Source organism: Lactuca serriola, chromosome 9 (assembly GCF_051521515.1).
Source record: "Lactuca serriola cultivar US96UC23 chromosome 9, Lser_US96UC23_V15, whole genome shotgun sequence".
In the NCBI taxonomy this organism is placed as follows: domain Eukaryota; kingdom Viridiplantae; phylum Streptophyta; class Magnoliopsida; order Asterales; family Asteraceae; genus Lactuca; species Lactuca serriola.
Genome location: NC_136416.1, coordinates 38752016 through 38767103, shown reverse-complemented (window position 1 = coordinate 38767103; position 15088 = coordinate 38752016). Strand labels below are relative to the sequence as shown.

Below are 15088 nucleotides of genomic sequence, written 5' to 3'. Positions count from 1 at the left end.
ATAAAAGGATATTTAATTTCTCTTTCACTAATTATTGGATTGGATTTACAAATAACAGATTTTATTCTAACATAAACATGGTCGCCCAGGGCATACAAAATCACATCTCCCTGGCTCAAAATAGTTGATATTATTATCGAACAAAAAGAAAGAAGATAATACAAAGAGTCATGATATTCTAATTTAAAACTCTTTAGGTAAAAATAATCTAAAATGCCTCAACTCCTTTTATAAGAAAATATGTATTCTTACATATTTGTTTAAAATTAATTATCTAAATGTCTCGCTAAATGCAAGAAAGTAATAGAAACAACACAAAGATTGATCCTCCAACAAAACATGCGAATATGTTATTTCAAGAAAGACTTTGTTTTATGGGTTGTATTTCCCATCAAAGAAAACAACTCAAATGAAATGCTCTCATCATATCCTTCAAGAAAAACCAACTCTGGAGGAACCAAAATTTCATTCAAATTCTCAAAATTACACAAATCAAAATATTCAACTTTCGCCATTTGTTGTTTCCTCCATTGCCACCGCTTCATCACCTTCTCCCTTTTCACCTTTCTTACCTTCATATTTATTTTTATAAAAAAAAAAAAAAAGTGTCACACTTCCATTATATAAATTATAAAAAAAAAATTAAATTATTACCTTTCTTCTTCTTGCCACCACCTTTCTTCTTGCTCTTAACAGCTAATGCTAACCAAGCTTTAATTTCAGGATCATCAACGGCTTTTGTAGGCTGCAACTCCTGCAGACTATGTGAAGTGATACGATCCGATCCATTTGGCATTAGTAGCACTGTGAACTTGATATGTGCAACAAAATCACCTGCATAAAATATTATTATTATATATCCTAGAAAAAATATAATATATAAATATAAATTTCCTTCCTACAATCCTACCAGGCTTTTCATGAAGAACAGGGTATGGCTGCAAAAGCTCATGATTCACACATTCAACCAATCCTAATCGAGCACGCTTCTCTTCCAAAGCCCTATCACAAATTAAACACATAATATATATATATATATATATATATATATATATATATATATATATATATATATATATATATGCAATTTTGAAAATGATAAAATTAAAACATAAAATAAAAAACAAACCTAGCTGAAAATGGCATGATTGGGAACTTTTGACTGATTTCACTGAATATGAAACGTGATGATTTCATTTTCAAGTGATAGTTTTTGTCAACTGCTCTTTTATAAATAGTGGTCTGTTTCTCATCCAACAACTTTGGCTGCAAAACAGATATCAATTATATAATACGGATTGTGGATTCCGATGGATTTGGAATTTGAGATTCCATTCCGGAGTTGAGTGGATTAATTGATTACCTTTGCGTCTCCTGTGGTTGTGACTATATCGATTGCATAGACTTCATTCTCCTCAAATTCAGCATCATCAACTCTTGTATCAGGATTTGAGACACTTAAAACCACTTTGTTTCCATCAATCACAAATTGCTTCATTTGATGACTTAAAACCCCTTCAACGATTTTGCAGTCGTATGCAGCTGCAACCTTTTGAATGGCTTCTGTCACGTCTTGGTTCTGCATTAAAGAAAAGGAACAAATACATGAATTTTCTTAAAAAAAACTTCAAGAACAGGTTTATTTCATATAAAATTCTGAAAGAGGAGACCTTATAGAGATCAGAAACAACTTAAAAAGTGTATCTTTGGAAATATACAAAATGACTATAAAAGATTAGAAAGGGAAAAAGAAACATGATTCACTATCAGTGTAACTATGACTATTAAAAGCATCATAGGAGGAAGTACTCCATAGCCTGTAAATAAATACATCACATAGGGAAATCATGTGGTATATACACCATAGGAGACCTTACAAAAGCCAAAAACAAAATAAAAGGTGTATTAGACTAATGAGAACAAATAGAAAATAACAAAACAGCTTTTAAAAAAGAAATAACTGAGTCATTTTAATATAAGATACAGATAATAAACAGATGGAATCCTTAAAAAGCTTAAAAAGGCAAAAAGAAATCATTTAGAAAAAACCATGTCATCCGTAAAAAGACAGACGATTTTATATTTGAAACTGCTAAAAAACAGGAAAAAGAGATCCATAGAGTTATTGGAAGACAAAAAGTTTTTAAAACATGGTAAAAGTCATGATGCTCTATCAGTGTAACTATGACTATAAAAAGCATCACAGGAGGAAGTACTCCATAGCCCAATAAACACTGCATCATTTAGAGAAACCATGGCTTATCAAAAACATAAAAGTAAAACAAAAAGATATACTTTATTACTTTCACAATACAATAAAGAGAAATAAATGTGGTAATGAAAAACATCAAATAAATTACCTTTTTTCCAGGTCTCACAAGCCTTAGTGCAACCTCAGCAGCAGTATTTGCAGCAGCAATAACATCAGCTGCTCTTCCTGTGACTGGACCTTGCTGAAGAACATGTGTATGCCCCACAACAGCTATGAAACCATCAATATGGCACCCCATGTCACTGAAACAAAAAAAAAAAAACAATCATCTGATTCCATTTTTTATACTAATAAATAATAATAACAATAGCCTCAAATCATCTCATTAACTTTTTATATAAACAGTATAAAAACTTACATTTTCAATATGTCGCCTTCTTTTAAGACTGTCTCATCGCTTGCAAGAGGAGAGTAATGGCAGACTGTGTTGTTCACAGACAGACATGTTGGAAATGCAACACCTCTTTCAATCTTCTTCTTTACATTCTTGTACATACTCCCAGTTTGCCTGTGTTAAAAGATAATGCAATTATCAGGTCAAGGTAAATAAATATAAATCTCTAGTAGTATATTTAGGTAGAAAATGAACAAGATAAAAGCTTACTCTCTGATATATGAATCCCCTTTCTCACAAATGTCAACAATCTTGGTGTTGGGCTTGCATTCTGACAAAACCAACTGCAACGCCTCTGAAAAATTGATCAAGGTGTATCATATTTAGCATCAAGAATAAAAAGACTATTTTTGATGGAAGGGAATAAACATTCATGTACAAAATCACATTTGATTAAAGCATCGTATATGTAGATAACATGATCTCAATAATAAACCTTACTACAGCCTCAGACCTGGTTTATCAAATTTGATTCTGTCGACCCTAAATACCCAATTTGATTGTTTCGACAATATAACAGTACATTTCCCTAATTGCATTGTAAATTTGGCCCTTTTCTGATCCTAATTAGCAAAAAGAAACATGATTGAAGTGAAGATAAGTTGCCTGCTTTCTTGAACATTTCTCAAATGACTCAAAAACTATTAAAAAATGCGTAGACACGAAAAATGACACTTGTAGAGCAGAAAATCAAGATAAATGGCATAATCAAAATCGGACATGTGAAAATTAAGCGATGAATGGTATTTACTGTTGACAATCTCGGCCGCCGATTTGTATTTGGTTACAACTTCAGGAGAGGAAAGATCCAACTCCTTCTCTTCCCCTCTTTCATCGTCCGACATGTTTCTTCAAACTACAATTACCGTTACAAAAGCCAATAATCAGGTAAAGAAGTTACAAAGAAAAACAAAGGGGATCACTGAAATTGTGAATTGGGAAGAGAAACGAATTGCAATTTGTAGAAGATAGCTTACCAGAATAAATCCGCAGAGAATATATGTTAGGGTTTAAGGAAAGAGAAATGAACGACAGAGTGTGGCTCGGTGTTGTGTTTGCACTTGAGGTTAGGGTTTGGGGATCGGCCGCGGTTTTGCTTTTATACTGGGTGTCCTATGTTAGGTTGCACTGTTTTTTAGGGTTTTTGCCTGGTTCACGTTCATTGTGCAACTATTTACATCTATAAGGTATTAAATCACTACAAGATCCTAAGTTATCAGGAATGAGTATGTGGTATCCTACGTACATGGTACATGGTTGATAATTGATCGGTTTTAGGGTAGAATCGAATCCAAATCTTCATTTGTTTTTTTTTTAATCACAAAGAAACGGCAAGTAAACGGTTTTTTCGGTTTGAAATTTAGTTTTTTTTGTTTGAAAACGGTGGCGCGACTCCGACTATGGATAACATGAGCGACCGCCAAGAGTCCATCTTCTTAAGAGGGTTATAAAGTTTTATATGTTATGCACGATGATAGATATAGCCACATTGAGTCTGGTACATAAATAATCGAATTTGAATATGATATGAATAATCCGAAATTATCCGAATTTTTTGGATATCCAAAATCCAGATTTGGATAGTCATTTTGTAAATATTTTGGATATTTCTTGTTGTCTTGCAAGAGTAGGACTGATTGTGGAAGTTTGAACAATAAAATATTAATATAAAAGTGGTTCTAAACATACAAAAGTATGAATACAATAATATATAACAACTTATTATTAGTAATCACCAAATCAAAATATCTAAAATGTTCCAAATGATCAAACTACAAATTATGTAATCAAACCAGTTCACTAGAAAATCTAATGTCAATAAAACTAGTATGAGCATCATGTTTGATCTGTGACAATGGTTTGGCGAGCGGATCTGTCGAATTATCTTTTGACAGAACTCGGCTCATAATAATGTATTCATCTTCAATTAGTTTCCTGATATAGTGAAACTTTCTATGTGTATGTCATGTGCTTGTGATCTCGAGGTTCTTTAACTAAAGCAACTGCACCCTCGTTATCATATAAGATCTCAATTGGTTTGCTTCTTTGGCTGCAATATACTCTTACTTTGTAGTTAAGTCAACCATAGCCTCCTACTTGGAACTTCTCCAAGTCCCCGCTCCTCCATTTAACATGAACACAAAACCAAATTCTAATCTAAAATCATCCTTATCAGTTTGGAAACTTGCATCCACATAACCTTTGATGTTTAACTCTTCTTTGCCACAATAAACCAAGAAGATATATTTAGTCCTCCTAAGATAGTTCATAATGTTATTGACTGCGGTCCAAGGACTTTCTCCTAAATTTGCTTAATAATGACTCGACATACTAATGGTGTATGAAACATCTATCCTTGTACATATCATGGTGCACATGATCGATCTTATAGCTGAAACATATGAGACTTGACTCATTTTATCCAGTTCTTCAGTACTATTGGGACATTGGGTTTTATTGAAAACTAAGTCGTGTTTCATAGGTAAAATCCCTTCTTAGATTCTTCCATCTTGAAGCTCTTCATGGTTTTATCTAAATATGTGTTTTGGGAAAGTCCTATTTATCGTCTAGATCTATCCCTATAGATCTTAATACCAAGTACGTAAGCAGCTTCTCCCAAGTCCTTCACAATGAAACTCTTCCCAAGCTATGCTTTTACACTATTCAGTGTTGGGATATCGCTTCCTATTAGAAGAATGTCATTGACATATAAGATAAGGAAGACAAATACTCTAGCTAGATCTAATATACACTTCATCTACATTTCTTAAGAAACCAAACTCCTTGATTTTCTATTTGAAACAGATGTTCCACCTGCGAGGTGCTTGTTTGAGTCCATAAATGGACTTTTCAAGCTTACATGCCATATTATGAGACTTGGAATGTAGAAAACCTTTTGGTTAAGCCATGTAAACATCCTCAATCAGTTTCCCGTTAAGGAAAGAAGTTTTTACATTCATCTAACATATTTCATAATCATGAAATGAAAATATGGAAAGTAGTATCCTACTAGACCTAATCATAGCTACTAGTGAGAAAGTTTCCTCATAATAAACTCCTTGAGCCTGAGTATAACCTTTCATGACTAATCAAGCTTTATAAGTCTATACGTTCCCATCATAGTCAAATCAACTAACTTATTCACCTAATTTAGGATTAATTATCTAATATTAAGACAAATAACCAAAGCATAAATTATAATCAACTTATGCTCTCTATCATAGTCAAATCAACTAACTTATTCACATAATCTACGATTTGGTTAATCACTAGTTCTATCAATTTAAAGTTCATAGATAACTAGACAACAAGTATATGCAATCAAATTAGTCATCTAACTACACAAAACTTGAATGATAAGCGATAAAGATAGAAACTTGAACATACTAGGTAGCGATTTATCAAACATCAGCTATACCAACTTCAATAATCCATGTAAATATAAATTAACACAGAATATTAGGGATCATCTAGTCTAAACGAAAGTTAGAGGGTTTTAGCCTATAAGAGTATAATCTTAGTTGGAAAACATGTAACACCATAAATTTTCAAACAAAATTTTCATTTTTTATAACACACAAATATCAATATTACTTTTGTAACGTTCCAAAATACGACCCAAAAATTTTTGTTTAATAATTACTAAAAACACCATGTTAATATCATAACGTAAAACTCGTACGTCAATATCTCAAAACAATAGCAAAGTATTACGAGGAAACTGTATCAAGACTGTATCAAACCACATCTATGAAAAGCTAAAACAACTCCCAGGACAAACTGAAGCTGTGGTGTGTGCGATGCCATCAACCCGAGCTCTTCCCTTTACTTGCGGAAGTACCTGAAACCAAAACTAAAACTGTAAGCACAAAGCTTAGTGAGCTCCCCCAAACTACCACATACCATACAATAACATATAAACACATACTGGGTCTTGCCCACTGCATCAGACCGAAGTCCGGAAACTGCATCGGACCGAAGTCCGGAACTAACCAGGGCCTTGCCCTCTGCATCGGACCGAAGTTCGGAAACTGCATCGGACCGAAGTCTGGAATTGACTGGGAGATTGTCCCCTGCATCGGACCGAAGTCCGGAACTAACTGCATCGGACCGAAATCCGGAAACTGACTGAGGATATCATAGCATAGCATAAACATATCAACTAGCATGAACACATAAATTGCATATTGCATCGGGCCGTCGCCCGGAACACATAATCCATAAACCCTGTATGAGCCACGAAGGCATCAAACATCCTAACTACTACATCGGACCGAAGTCCGGAAACTACTGCTAGTTAGACGGACCGACATTGTGGCCTTAGACCCGTTCCTACTGAAAGGAAACTCACCTCGTGACACTGGCTGCTGAACTCCTGAATGAGAAATCCCTGACGGCTGCTCCGGCTGCTTCCCAGCTATAATGGGAAATAAATACTAAATCAGAATAGGGATTCCTTTATGGGTAAAATGACCATTTTACCCCTACTATGGTGTGGGACACAACATGGCCCAAAATCTCAATTCCTTCTAAGTCCATCTATGGCCCCACTATAGGCCCACTAATAGCCCAATTTGCTATATTGGGCCTAGAACCCTTTTATTGGGCCTTACTCAAGCCCAATACTAAATCCTTGGTCCTTAGCAACTGAATTCTGATGGGCCATAAAGGCCCAAGGACCCTAAGCCTGAAACCCAGCCCACACCGAGGCCTAACACTCGAAGCCCAAACTAGTAGCGTACGCAGGGCGTACACCAAGGTACGCTAAGCGTACTGGCTGCTGGCTTGTACACGGCGCGTACTTCCTTGTACGCCCAACGTACATCCCCGTTAAGCCAACATCTCATTAAGTGCTTAAAAATCCGATCTAGAAGCTACAAATCCAGATCCTAAGCTTATTCAATGACTTAAGCCATAAAGTTGCTTACTTGATGGCTTACAAGCCTCATAAAGGCTCAAACTCTCACAAATAACATTCTACTTCCATAAAACCACCTAGATCTCATGCATGGTTCCATATAAGCCTCAAAGATCGAAACTTTACTGCTATGGGGACACTTGAGCTTCAAGGATAGCAATCCCAAGCTCCAAAAACGAAGTTGTAAGATAAAGGTCCCTCATTTGGACCTAAAAGGTCCAACTTCCAAAAACTCCTAGATCTAAACTTACAAGAGGAAAGTTGGAAGCTTTATACCTCTTTTGAATGCCAAATGAAGGAATGACCCCAGATCTATGAGCTCAAGGTACTCAAGTTCTCCTTCTTCCACTTCTCTTCTTCTTCTTCTTCACAAAACCTAAGCTCAAAGATCAAACACACACAAGCAAGGAGCAAAGGGGACGAACTAGGGTTTCTCTGGGGTGAATGATAAGTGAGGAGGCCAAATGGGAGGCTATAATGGGGTTTAAATACGTCTCAAACCCTAAAATTAGGGTTTTTCCTCTGGCCGCGTACACTATGGTACGTTGCGCGTACGCCTCTCCTTCTCGCGTTTCATTTAGCCATTACGCCCAACGTACAACGGGTTACGCCCCGCGTACGGCTTATGGGCAGGCTATAACTTGGCCCAAAACAAAAGGCCCACTCTCATATATAATTCTATAATATCCCAAATAAAACTTGAGAATTTAAATAAATTTATACCTCGGAAAATGATCGTTACAACTTTTCTCAAAAATCACAAGTATATCAACTATCAAAACACAAATCAACAAAATGACTGATAATATCTCAGAATCCTCAAACAAAATCCCGAACAAATGTGTACAATCAAGCCGACGCTTTCCCATGGTCCTAAGAAGTACCTGAAACATATAACAAACAACATAGTAAACATGAAGCTTAGTGAGTTCCCCAAAATACCACATACACATATAATTAGCCTCTCATGGCTATATCTTGATAAGGACCCTCCAGTCAATGTGTCTCAGTGAAGACCCTCCGGTCTCACAACACGGGTTGGACCCTCCGTTACTAACTCAATATGGCACATGAATATATACAACATAAATCACAAAGACATAATACATGATATCACATAACTCGGTATAAGCATATAAGACCCTTCGGTCATACAATATTACCACTCAGGTAAGTATAGTGAGAAGACTCACCTCGTAAGCAGAATCAGAATATCTCGGACTTAAAGGTAGGTCTAGACTCCGCCTACATTTATCATGATCATCTCTAATTAACAATTTGTAATAGCCGCCCTAAAATGTTAAGCTAACTCTTCTACTAAGCCACAACAGGGTAAAAAGACCATTTTACCCCTCCGTGGTTTCCAAAGTCCACAATTGACCAAACCCTAAAATTCACCACTCAAGTCAATAGTCCATGTCGACTCAACTCGTTGAGTGCATATATGCAAATCGTCGAGTCCCCTCTCTTCTTCAGAAAGATCGAGAAAACTCAACTCAACTCACAAGTTATCTCACCAACTCGCTGAGTTATAACGCGTCCAGACTATCGGGGAAAACCCTAGCCAACTCGTCGAGTCGGCTCACCAACTCTTTGATTCCCTTCAATCCATTTTCTCATTCAGACGAATTTAAGTAGAACTAAGGCCTCATACTCTAGATCTATCCATGCATGGCATCTAGGGCTCAAAATGCCAAAACAAGCTCTATAGAGGGTTTAATGAATGGAAGCTTGCCAATAGCTTGATAAAGCTTGGATCTTTGGGCTCATGGGACTTCATATTCCTCAGATCTGGAGCCTCAACTCCATTACAAGCTCAAACAACTCAAAAACCAAAATATGGATGGAAAAGGGCCCTAAAACTCCCTAAAAAGAGATCCAACAAAAGAAATGATCAAGTGGTAGCTTTTTACATTCAAACAGAAGCTAACACTGAAGTACTATGGATCCAAAAGTCCCTTTTCGTTCCAAGCCTTATTGCTCTCCAACCTCCTTCCAAATGTGCACTAGAATACCCAAAATTACTCTCTCTCTCTCTCTCACACACACATACACACACAACGAATGAAGCTTGATTAGGGTTTCTCACAGAGTTTAGGGGTGATAAGGGAGGCAAAAATGAAGGGTTAAGGTCCTTTAAATATGACAAAAACCCTAAAAATTAGGGTTTCCACACTCAGCTCCCACTCGTCGAGTTAGGGTCCTCCACTTCGTCGAGTAGACTCCAAAAGTCACGCGACCATTAACTCCTCTACTCGGCGAGTTGGGGCATCCAACTCGTCGAGTTGCTCTGACATCATGAATGCAAATTAATTAAATATTATACATGGGAGTCGGGATGTTACAATTCCCCCCCCCCCACCCCACTAGAATCAGACTTCTCCCTCGAAGTCATCCTCCGGAAACAACTCCGGGTACTACTCCCACATCTCGGTCTCTGGCTCCTAAATCCACTCAAATCCTTTCCGATGTTGCCACTGAACCTGAACTAATGGCACCTCTTTATTCCTCAAGACCTTCACCTTCCTATCCAAGATCGTTATCGGCCTCTCAGTATAGTTCAGGCGTTCATCAACCTGAATGTCCTCTAAAGAGACCCCTACCGTCTCATCGGCTACATATTTCCTCAGTTGGGACACATGGAAGGTGTTATGAATCTGGCTCAACTCTGTAGGCAGCTCCAACCGATAAGCTACCGTACCCACTTAGGCAATCACATGAAAAGGGCTAATGTATTTAGGGCCTAGCTTGCCCTGCTTCCTGAATCGGATCACCCTTTTCCATGGGGATACCTTCAGGAGGACAAAATCTCCGACCTGAAACTCTAGCTCTGAATGGAGTCGGTCGACGTAACTCTTCTGACGACTCTAGTTCGTCAGTGACCTCTGTCTGACCTACTAAATCTGCTCTATCGTCTTGAGCACTATCTCAGTCCCCCCCCCCCCCATCACTCTCTGCCCTACCTTTCCCCAACAGATGGGAGTCTACCACCTCCTCCCATATAAGAGCTCAAAGGGAGGCATACCGATACCGGAATGATGGATGTTGTTGTATGAAAACTAAACCAAGGGCAAGTAAGTGTCCCAACTCCCATCGAAGTCCATAACACATGCACGTAGCATGTCCTCGAGCATCTGAATCGTCCGCTCGCTCTGCCCGTCTATCTGTGGGTGATATGCGGTACTGAAGTGCAACCGGGTACCCAACTCCTCATGAAATTTCTTCTAGAACCTGGAAGTAAAACGCACATCTTGATCTGAAACTATCGGTGTCGGCACCCTATGTCGTGCCACCACCCCTCGAACGTAGATATCAGCCAATTTCTCCAAAGAAGAGCTCTCACTGATAGCCAAAAAGTAAGCACTCTTCGTCAACTGATCTATAATCACCCATATCGTATCGACACCTTATGCGGTCATCGGTAATTTGGTGATAAAATCTATGGAAATATGTTCCCACTTCCACTGGGGAATCTCTAAAGGCTGCAATGGGCCATGTGGACGTTAGTGCTCCGCCTTGACATGGAGACATGTCAAGCATCTCTTGACTACCCATGCTACATCTCTCTTCATATAGGGCCACCAATAATCCCTTTTCAAGTCCAAATACATCTTGGTGGATCCCGGATGGATCGAGAACCTCGACCTATGGGCCTACTCCATTAAAATATGTCGAGCTCCACCCATATATGACACCCATATCTGCCCATGGAAGGTCATAAGCCCCAGACTATCCATCCCAGACTCAGAAATTTGCCTAAACACCCTCTCTCTTATGGTTCTCTGGTCTCACGGCCACCACCTGGGTCCCTCGGATGGTATCTAAGACTGGAGTCATCACCATCATCCTCATGCACACGTCTCGGATTGGAGCACTCACCGCTCGACAACTCAGGGCGTCGACTACCACATTAGCCTTGCCAGGGTGATACAAAAACTCACAGTCGTAGTCTTTCACTACATCCAACCATCTCCTCTGTCTCATATTCAGATTGGGCTGATCCATAAGGTACTTCAGGCTCTTATGGTCCGTGTCTATGGTACACCGGACACCATAAAGGTAGTGACGTCAAATCTTAAAGCCAAACACCACCACCCCCAACTCCAAATCATGGTTGGTATACCTCGTCTCGTGAGGCTTCAACTGCCTCGATGCATATGCTATCACGTGTCCCCTCTGCATTAACATTGCTCCCATCCTTGATATAGATGTATCACGGTAAACTACAAAGCTCTCCACTCCCCCGGGAAGGGCTAACACTGGATCTTCGCACAATCTCTGGCGAAGAGTCTCGAATGAGGTCTGCTTCTTGGGCCCCCAAACAAAAGTAACACCCTTCCTGGTCAATCTGGTAAGAGGAACGACAATCTTGGAGCAATCCCTGATAAATCTCTGGTAATAGCCTTCCAGGCCAAGAAGACTCATGATCTCGGATGGGGACCTCGGCACCTCCCATCGCATAACTGCCTCAATCTTGGCTGGGTCGGCCAAACTCCTATTTTGGTTAATGAGGTGTCCTAAGAATTGGACCTCTTGTAAACAAAAATCACACTTAGAGAATTTGGCATAAAGCCTCTCCATCCTCAATACTCCAAGAATCTCCCGAAGATGCTCCTCGTGTTGTTCTCTGGACCTCGATACACCAAAATGTCATCGATGAACACGATCACCGACCTGTCCAGCATGGGCCCGCACACCCGGTTTATGAGGTCCATGAACGTTGTCGGTGCGTTGGTGAGTCTGAAAGGTATCACCACAAACTCGTAGTGCTCATAACGAGTCCTAAAGGCAGTCTTCTAGATATCCTTCTCGCAAACCCTCATCTGATGATACCCAGACCTCAAATTAATCTTGGAAAACCAAGACGCCCCTTGCAACTGATCGAATAAATCTTCAACCCTTGGTAGTGGATAACGGTTCTTAACTGTCAGCTTGTTCAACTCCCAATAGTCGATGCACATCCGGTGTGAACCATCCTTTTTCTTGACAAAAAGGATCGGCACTCCCCACGGTAAGCTACTCGGTCGAATAAAACCCTTCCCCAGCAGCTCCTGGAGCTGCAAGGATAACTCCTGCATCTCAGGCGGTGCAAGATGATAAGGTGCCCTGGCAATAGGCACCGCACCCGAAACCAAGTCAATATGGAACTCCACCCGCCTCTCGGGAGGCACACCCAGCAATTCCTCGGGGAAAACATCCAGGAACTCACACACTACCGAAACATCGGATATAGAACTCGGCCTCTCAGTGGCAACTCTCGTACCCGTCACATAAGCTAAAAAGCCCATGCATCCCTACTGTAAACTCTGCCTCGCCCTGGCGGTGGAGCAGAATGCTGACCCAGATCCGGTCCCCTCGTCATACACAATAAGTACTCCCTTACTAGAGTCTCGTATGGTCACCATCTAACGCTCACAGTTAATCATAGCTCCAAACCGACTCAACCAATCCATGCCCACTATGAAACAGACATCACCCATCGCTATCGGCACCAGATCTATCGGAAACTCAACACCAAAAATCTCAAATAAACATCCCTGAAATACATCAGTGGAAAAAACCACACGCTCGTCGGCTATAAAAACCCTCAGAGGTCAACTCAACGCCTCTTGTCTGACACTAATGTGACGACTAAAGGATAAGGACACGAAAGAGCAAATCACACCCGAGTCAAATAACACCAAAGTAGGCACATAACTCACAAGAAAAGTGCCTATGTACAACACAGTATATGCATAAACAAATCTCAAGACAACATAAATAAGGAAATACGTACCAGCAACGACATCAGGTGCTGCGCGGACCTCCTCCGTTGTCAGTTGGAAAGTTCTCGTAATAACCCTTGGAGTCTCGGCCTTCACTGGCCAACCATTAGTAGCATGTAAAATAGCAGGAGCAGAAGCCTGGGTTGATCTCTGGGTAAGTTGAGGACACTCGGCCTTCCGATGGCCCGTCTGGTTGTAATGAAAATAGATCGAGAACCCCTTGGGACAGTCCTTCGCCATATGCCCCTCCTTACCATATTTATAGCAAATCCCCGCTCGACGAGACCCCTCGTGGCTCTTGCCGCAATTGCCACAAGTGCGGCCCTTCGAGCCCCCAACTCTCGTATCGGTGGGCTTAGCCCGCTTGGTCGTTGGTTGCGACTATACTGGTATCCTATCTCTACCATGAGACTCATCCTCATCTCTAGTCTGAAACTCTAGCTCAATATCCCTCCTCCTGGCATTGGTCTGTAGCTCAGACAATGTCCGATATGATGAGTTCGCCACAAACTCCCAAATATCTTGCCTCGGTATGCTCAAGTACTGGCTCACGTGCTTGCTCCGTAGACACGTGCTCAGAGAAAAACAATGCCCTCTCATGGAACATCCTCGTAATCTTTGTCATGGTTTTTGTCTTCTGCTTGCGATACAGAAACTCTTGGGCCAACCTCTCCCTCTCCACCTGGGGAACATATTCATCTCATAATAGTTGTGTGAAACCCTTCCATGTCACTGCTGCATGATCTGCAGTTTAATAATCAGTTGTCACAAATCTCCACTAGTCCTTTTCTCCTAAGCGAAGTTGGTTCAGCGCAAAACAGACCTTCAGGTCCTCAGGGCATGAACAGGTATAGAAACACCCCTCAATATCAGAAATCCATCTCATAGTAGCAATCAGGTCCTGGGTACCATCGAACTCCGGTGGCTTCGTGTTGCGGAACTCCCGAAGAAACAACGAATCACCCCCTGAGGCCTCGCAACAACTAGGGCTGTGGTGGCTGCGGCAGCAGCAGCCTCTGTGACGGCAGCATATCGCTCATCAGAAGTCTCGATCAGTGTGGTCTTAATAGACCCGAACATCTCTGGTATGACCTCTCTGATAGCTGCGGCCACCTCCTCATGAATGATCATGTGGATCTCCTCGTCACTGGTACCATTCTCCTAGGGTTGTTGTGGGTAATCACCATAATATCTGTGAAACGTAAAAACAAAAATCATCAGAGACTAGCTCTCTCTCTCTCTCTCTCACACACACTCGATTACCCTCCCCTACATGCTCCTTAGCATCCTAAGATTCTTATTTGGATCGCATGTAGATCCGGTGCTTTCAGTAGTACAGGCCCAATACTACCTTCCACACCAAACTGTAGTCGACCCAAGTCCTCCTCCTAGGATCCTAATTCACAAGTACTCTATCCCTCACGAATATTAAACTACTCTCTTGGTAGATTTCTCAATGCTTATCTAGGTATCTCTACTAGATCACTCAAAACTCTCTCTAAAAGATTCATGTTATGTTTCTTCCTACCCAGTACACACACATAGCAAATATTAGATAAGACCGATCAATAGCATAACCTAGGCCAAGGCATCATGAATCAGGAGACTCTAGCACTAATTTCTGAAATACCTAGACTATCCTCTAGCATGCAGCTCTAATATCTCATAAGGTAAACAAGTAATGGTATTTTGGGAAATCACCGTTCGGGCTCTGGCTAATTGTACACACTGCTCCGTCT

At 40.3% G+C, this 15088-nt stretch overlaps 1 protein-coding gene across 1 annotated transcript; it reads right to left on the bottom strand.

Annotated features, from left to right (window-relative positions):
• Positions 1-321: 321 nt before the first annotated feature.
• On the bottom strand, positions 322-3841 carry LOC145073206 (ERBB-3 BINDING PROTEIN 1-like). Its single transcript, XM_079019767.1, has 10 exons — positions 3644-3841; positions 3418-3522; positions 2877-2961; positions 2631-2780; positions 2361-2514; positions 1364-1579; positions 1130-1266; positions 911-1002; positions 655-834; positions 322-572 (listed from the first exon to the last, which is right to left on the bottom strand). The coding sequence occupies exons 2-10, from the start codon at positions 3509-3511 to the stop codon at positions 502-504; spliced, it is 1179 nt and encodes a 392-aa protein (XP_078875893.1). The 5' UTR covers positions 3512-3522; positions 3644-3841; the 3' UTR covers positions 322-501.
• Between the last annotated feature and the right edge of the window lie 11247 nt (positions 3842-15088).

What these genes read in the sequence shown, in the direction of transcription:
- LOC145073206 (XM_079019767.1), bottom strand. Translation starts at nt 3,511, where the DNA reads ATGTCGGACGATGAAAGAGGGGAAGAGAAGGAGTTGGATCTTTCCTCT. An exon ending in GGGGATTCATATATCAGAGA is followed by an intron (nt 2,781 to 2,876) that starts GTAAGCTTTTAT and finishes CTTTTAACACAG; the next exon opens with GCAAACTGGGAGTATGTACA. An exon ending in TGGTGGCAAGAAGAAGAAAG is followed by an intron (nt 573 to 654) that starts GTAATAATTTAA and finishes ATAAATATGAAG; the next exon opens with GTAAGAAAGGTGAAAAGGGA.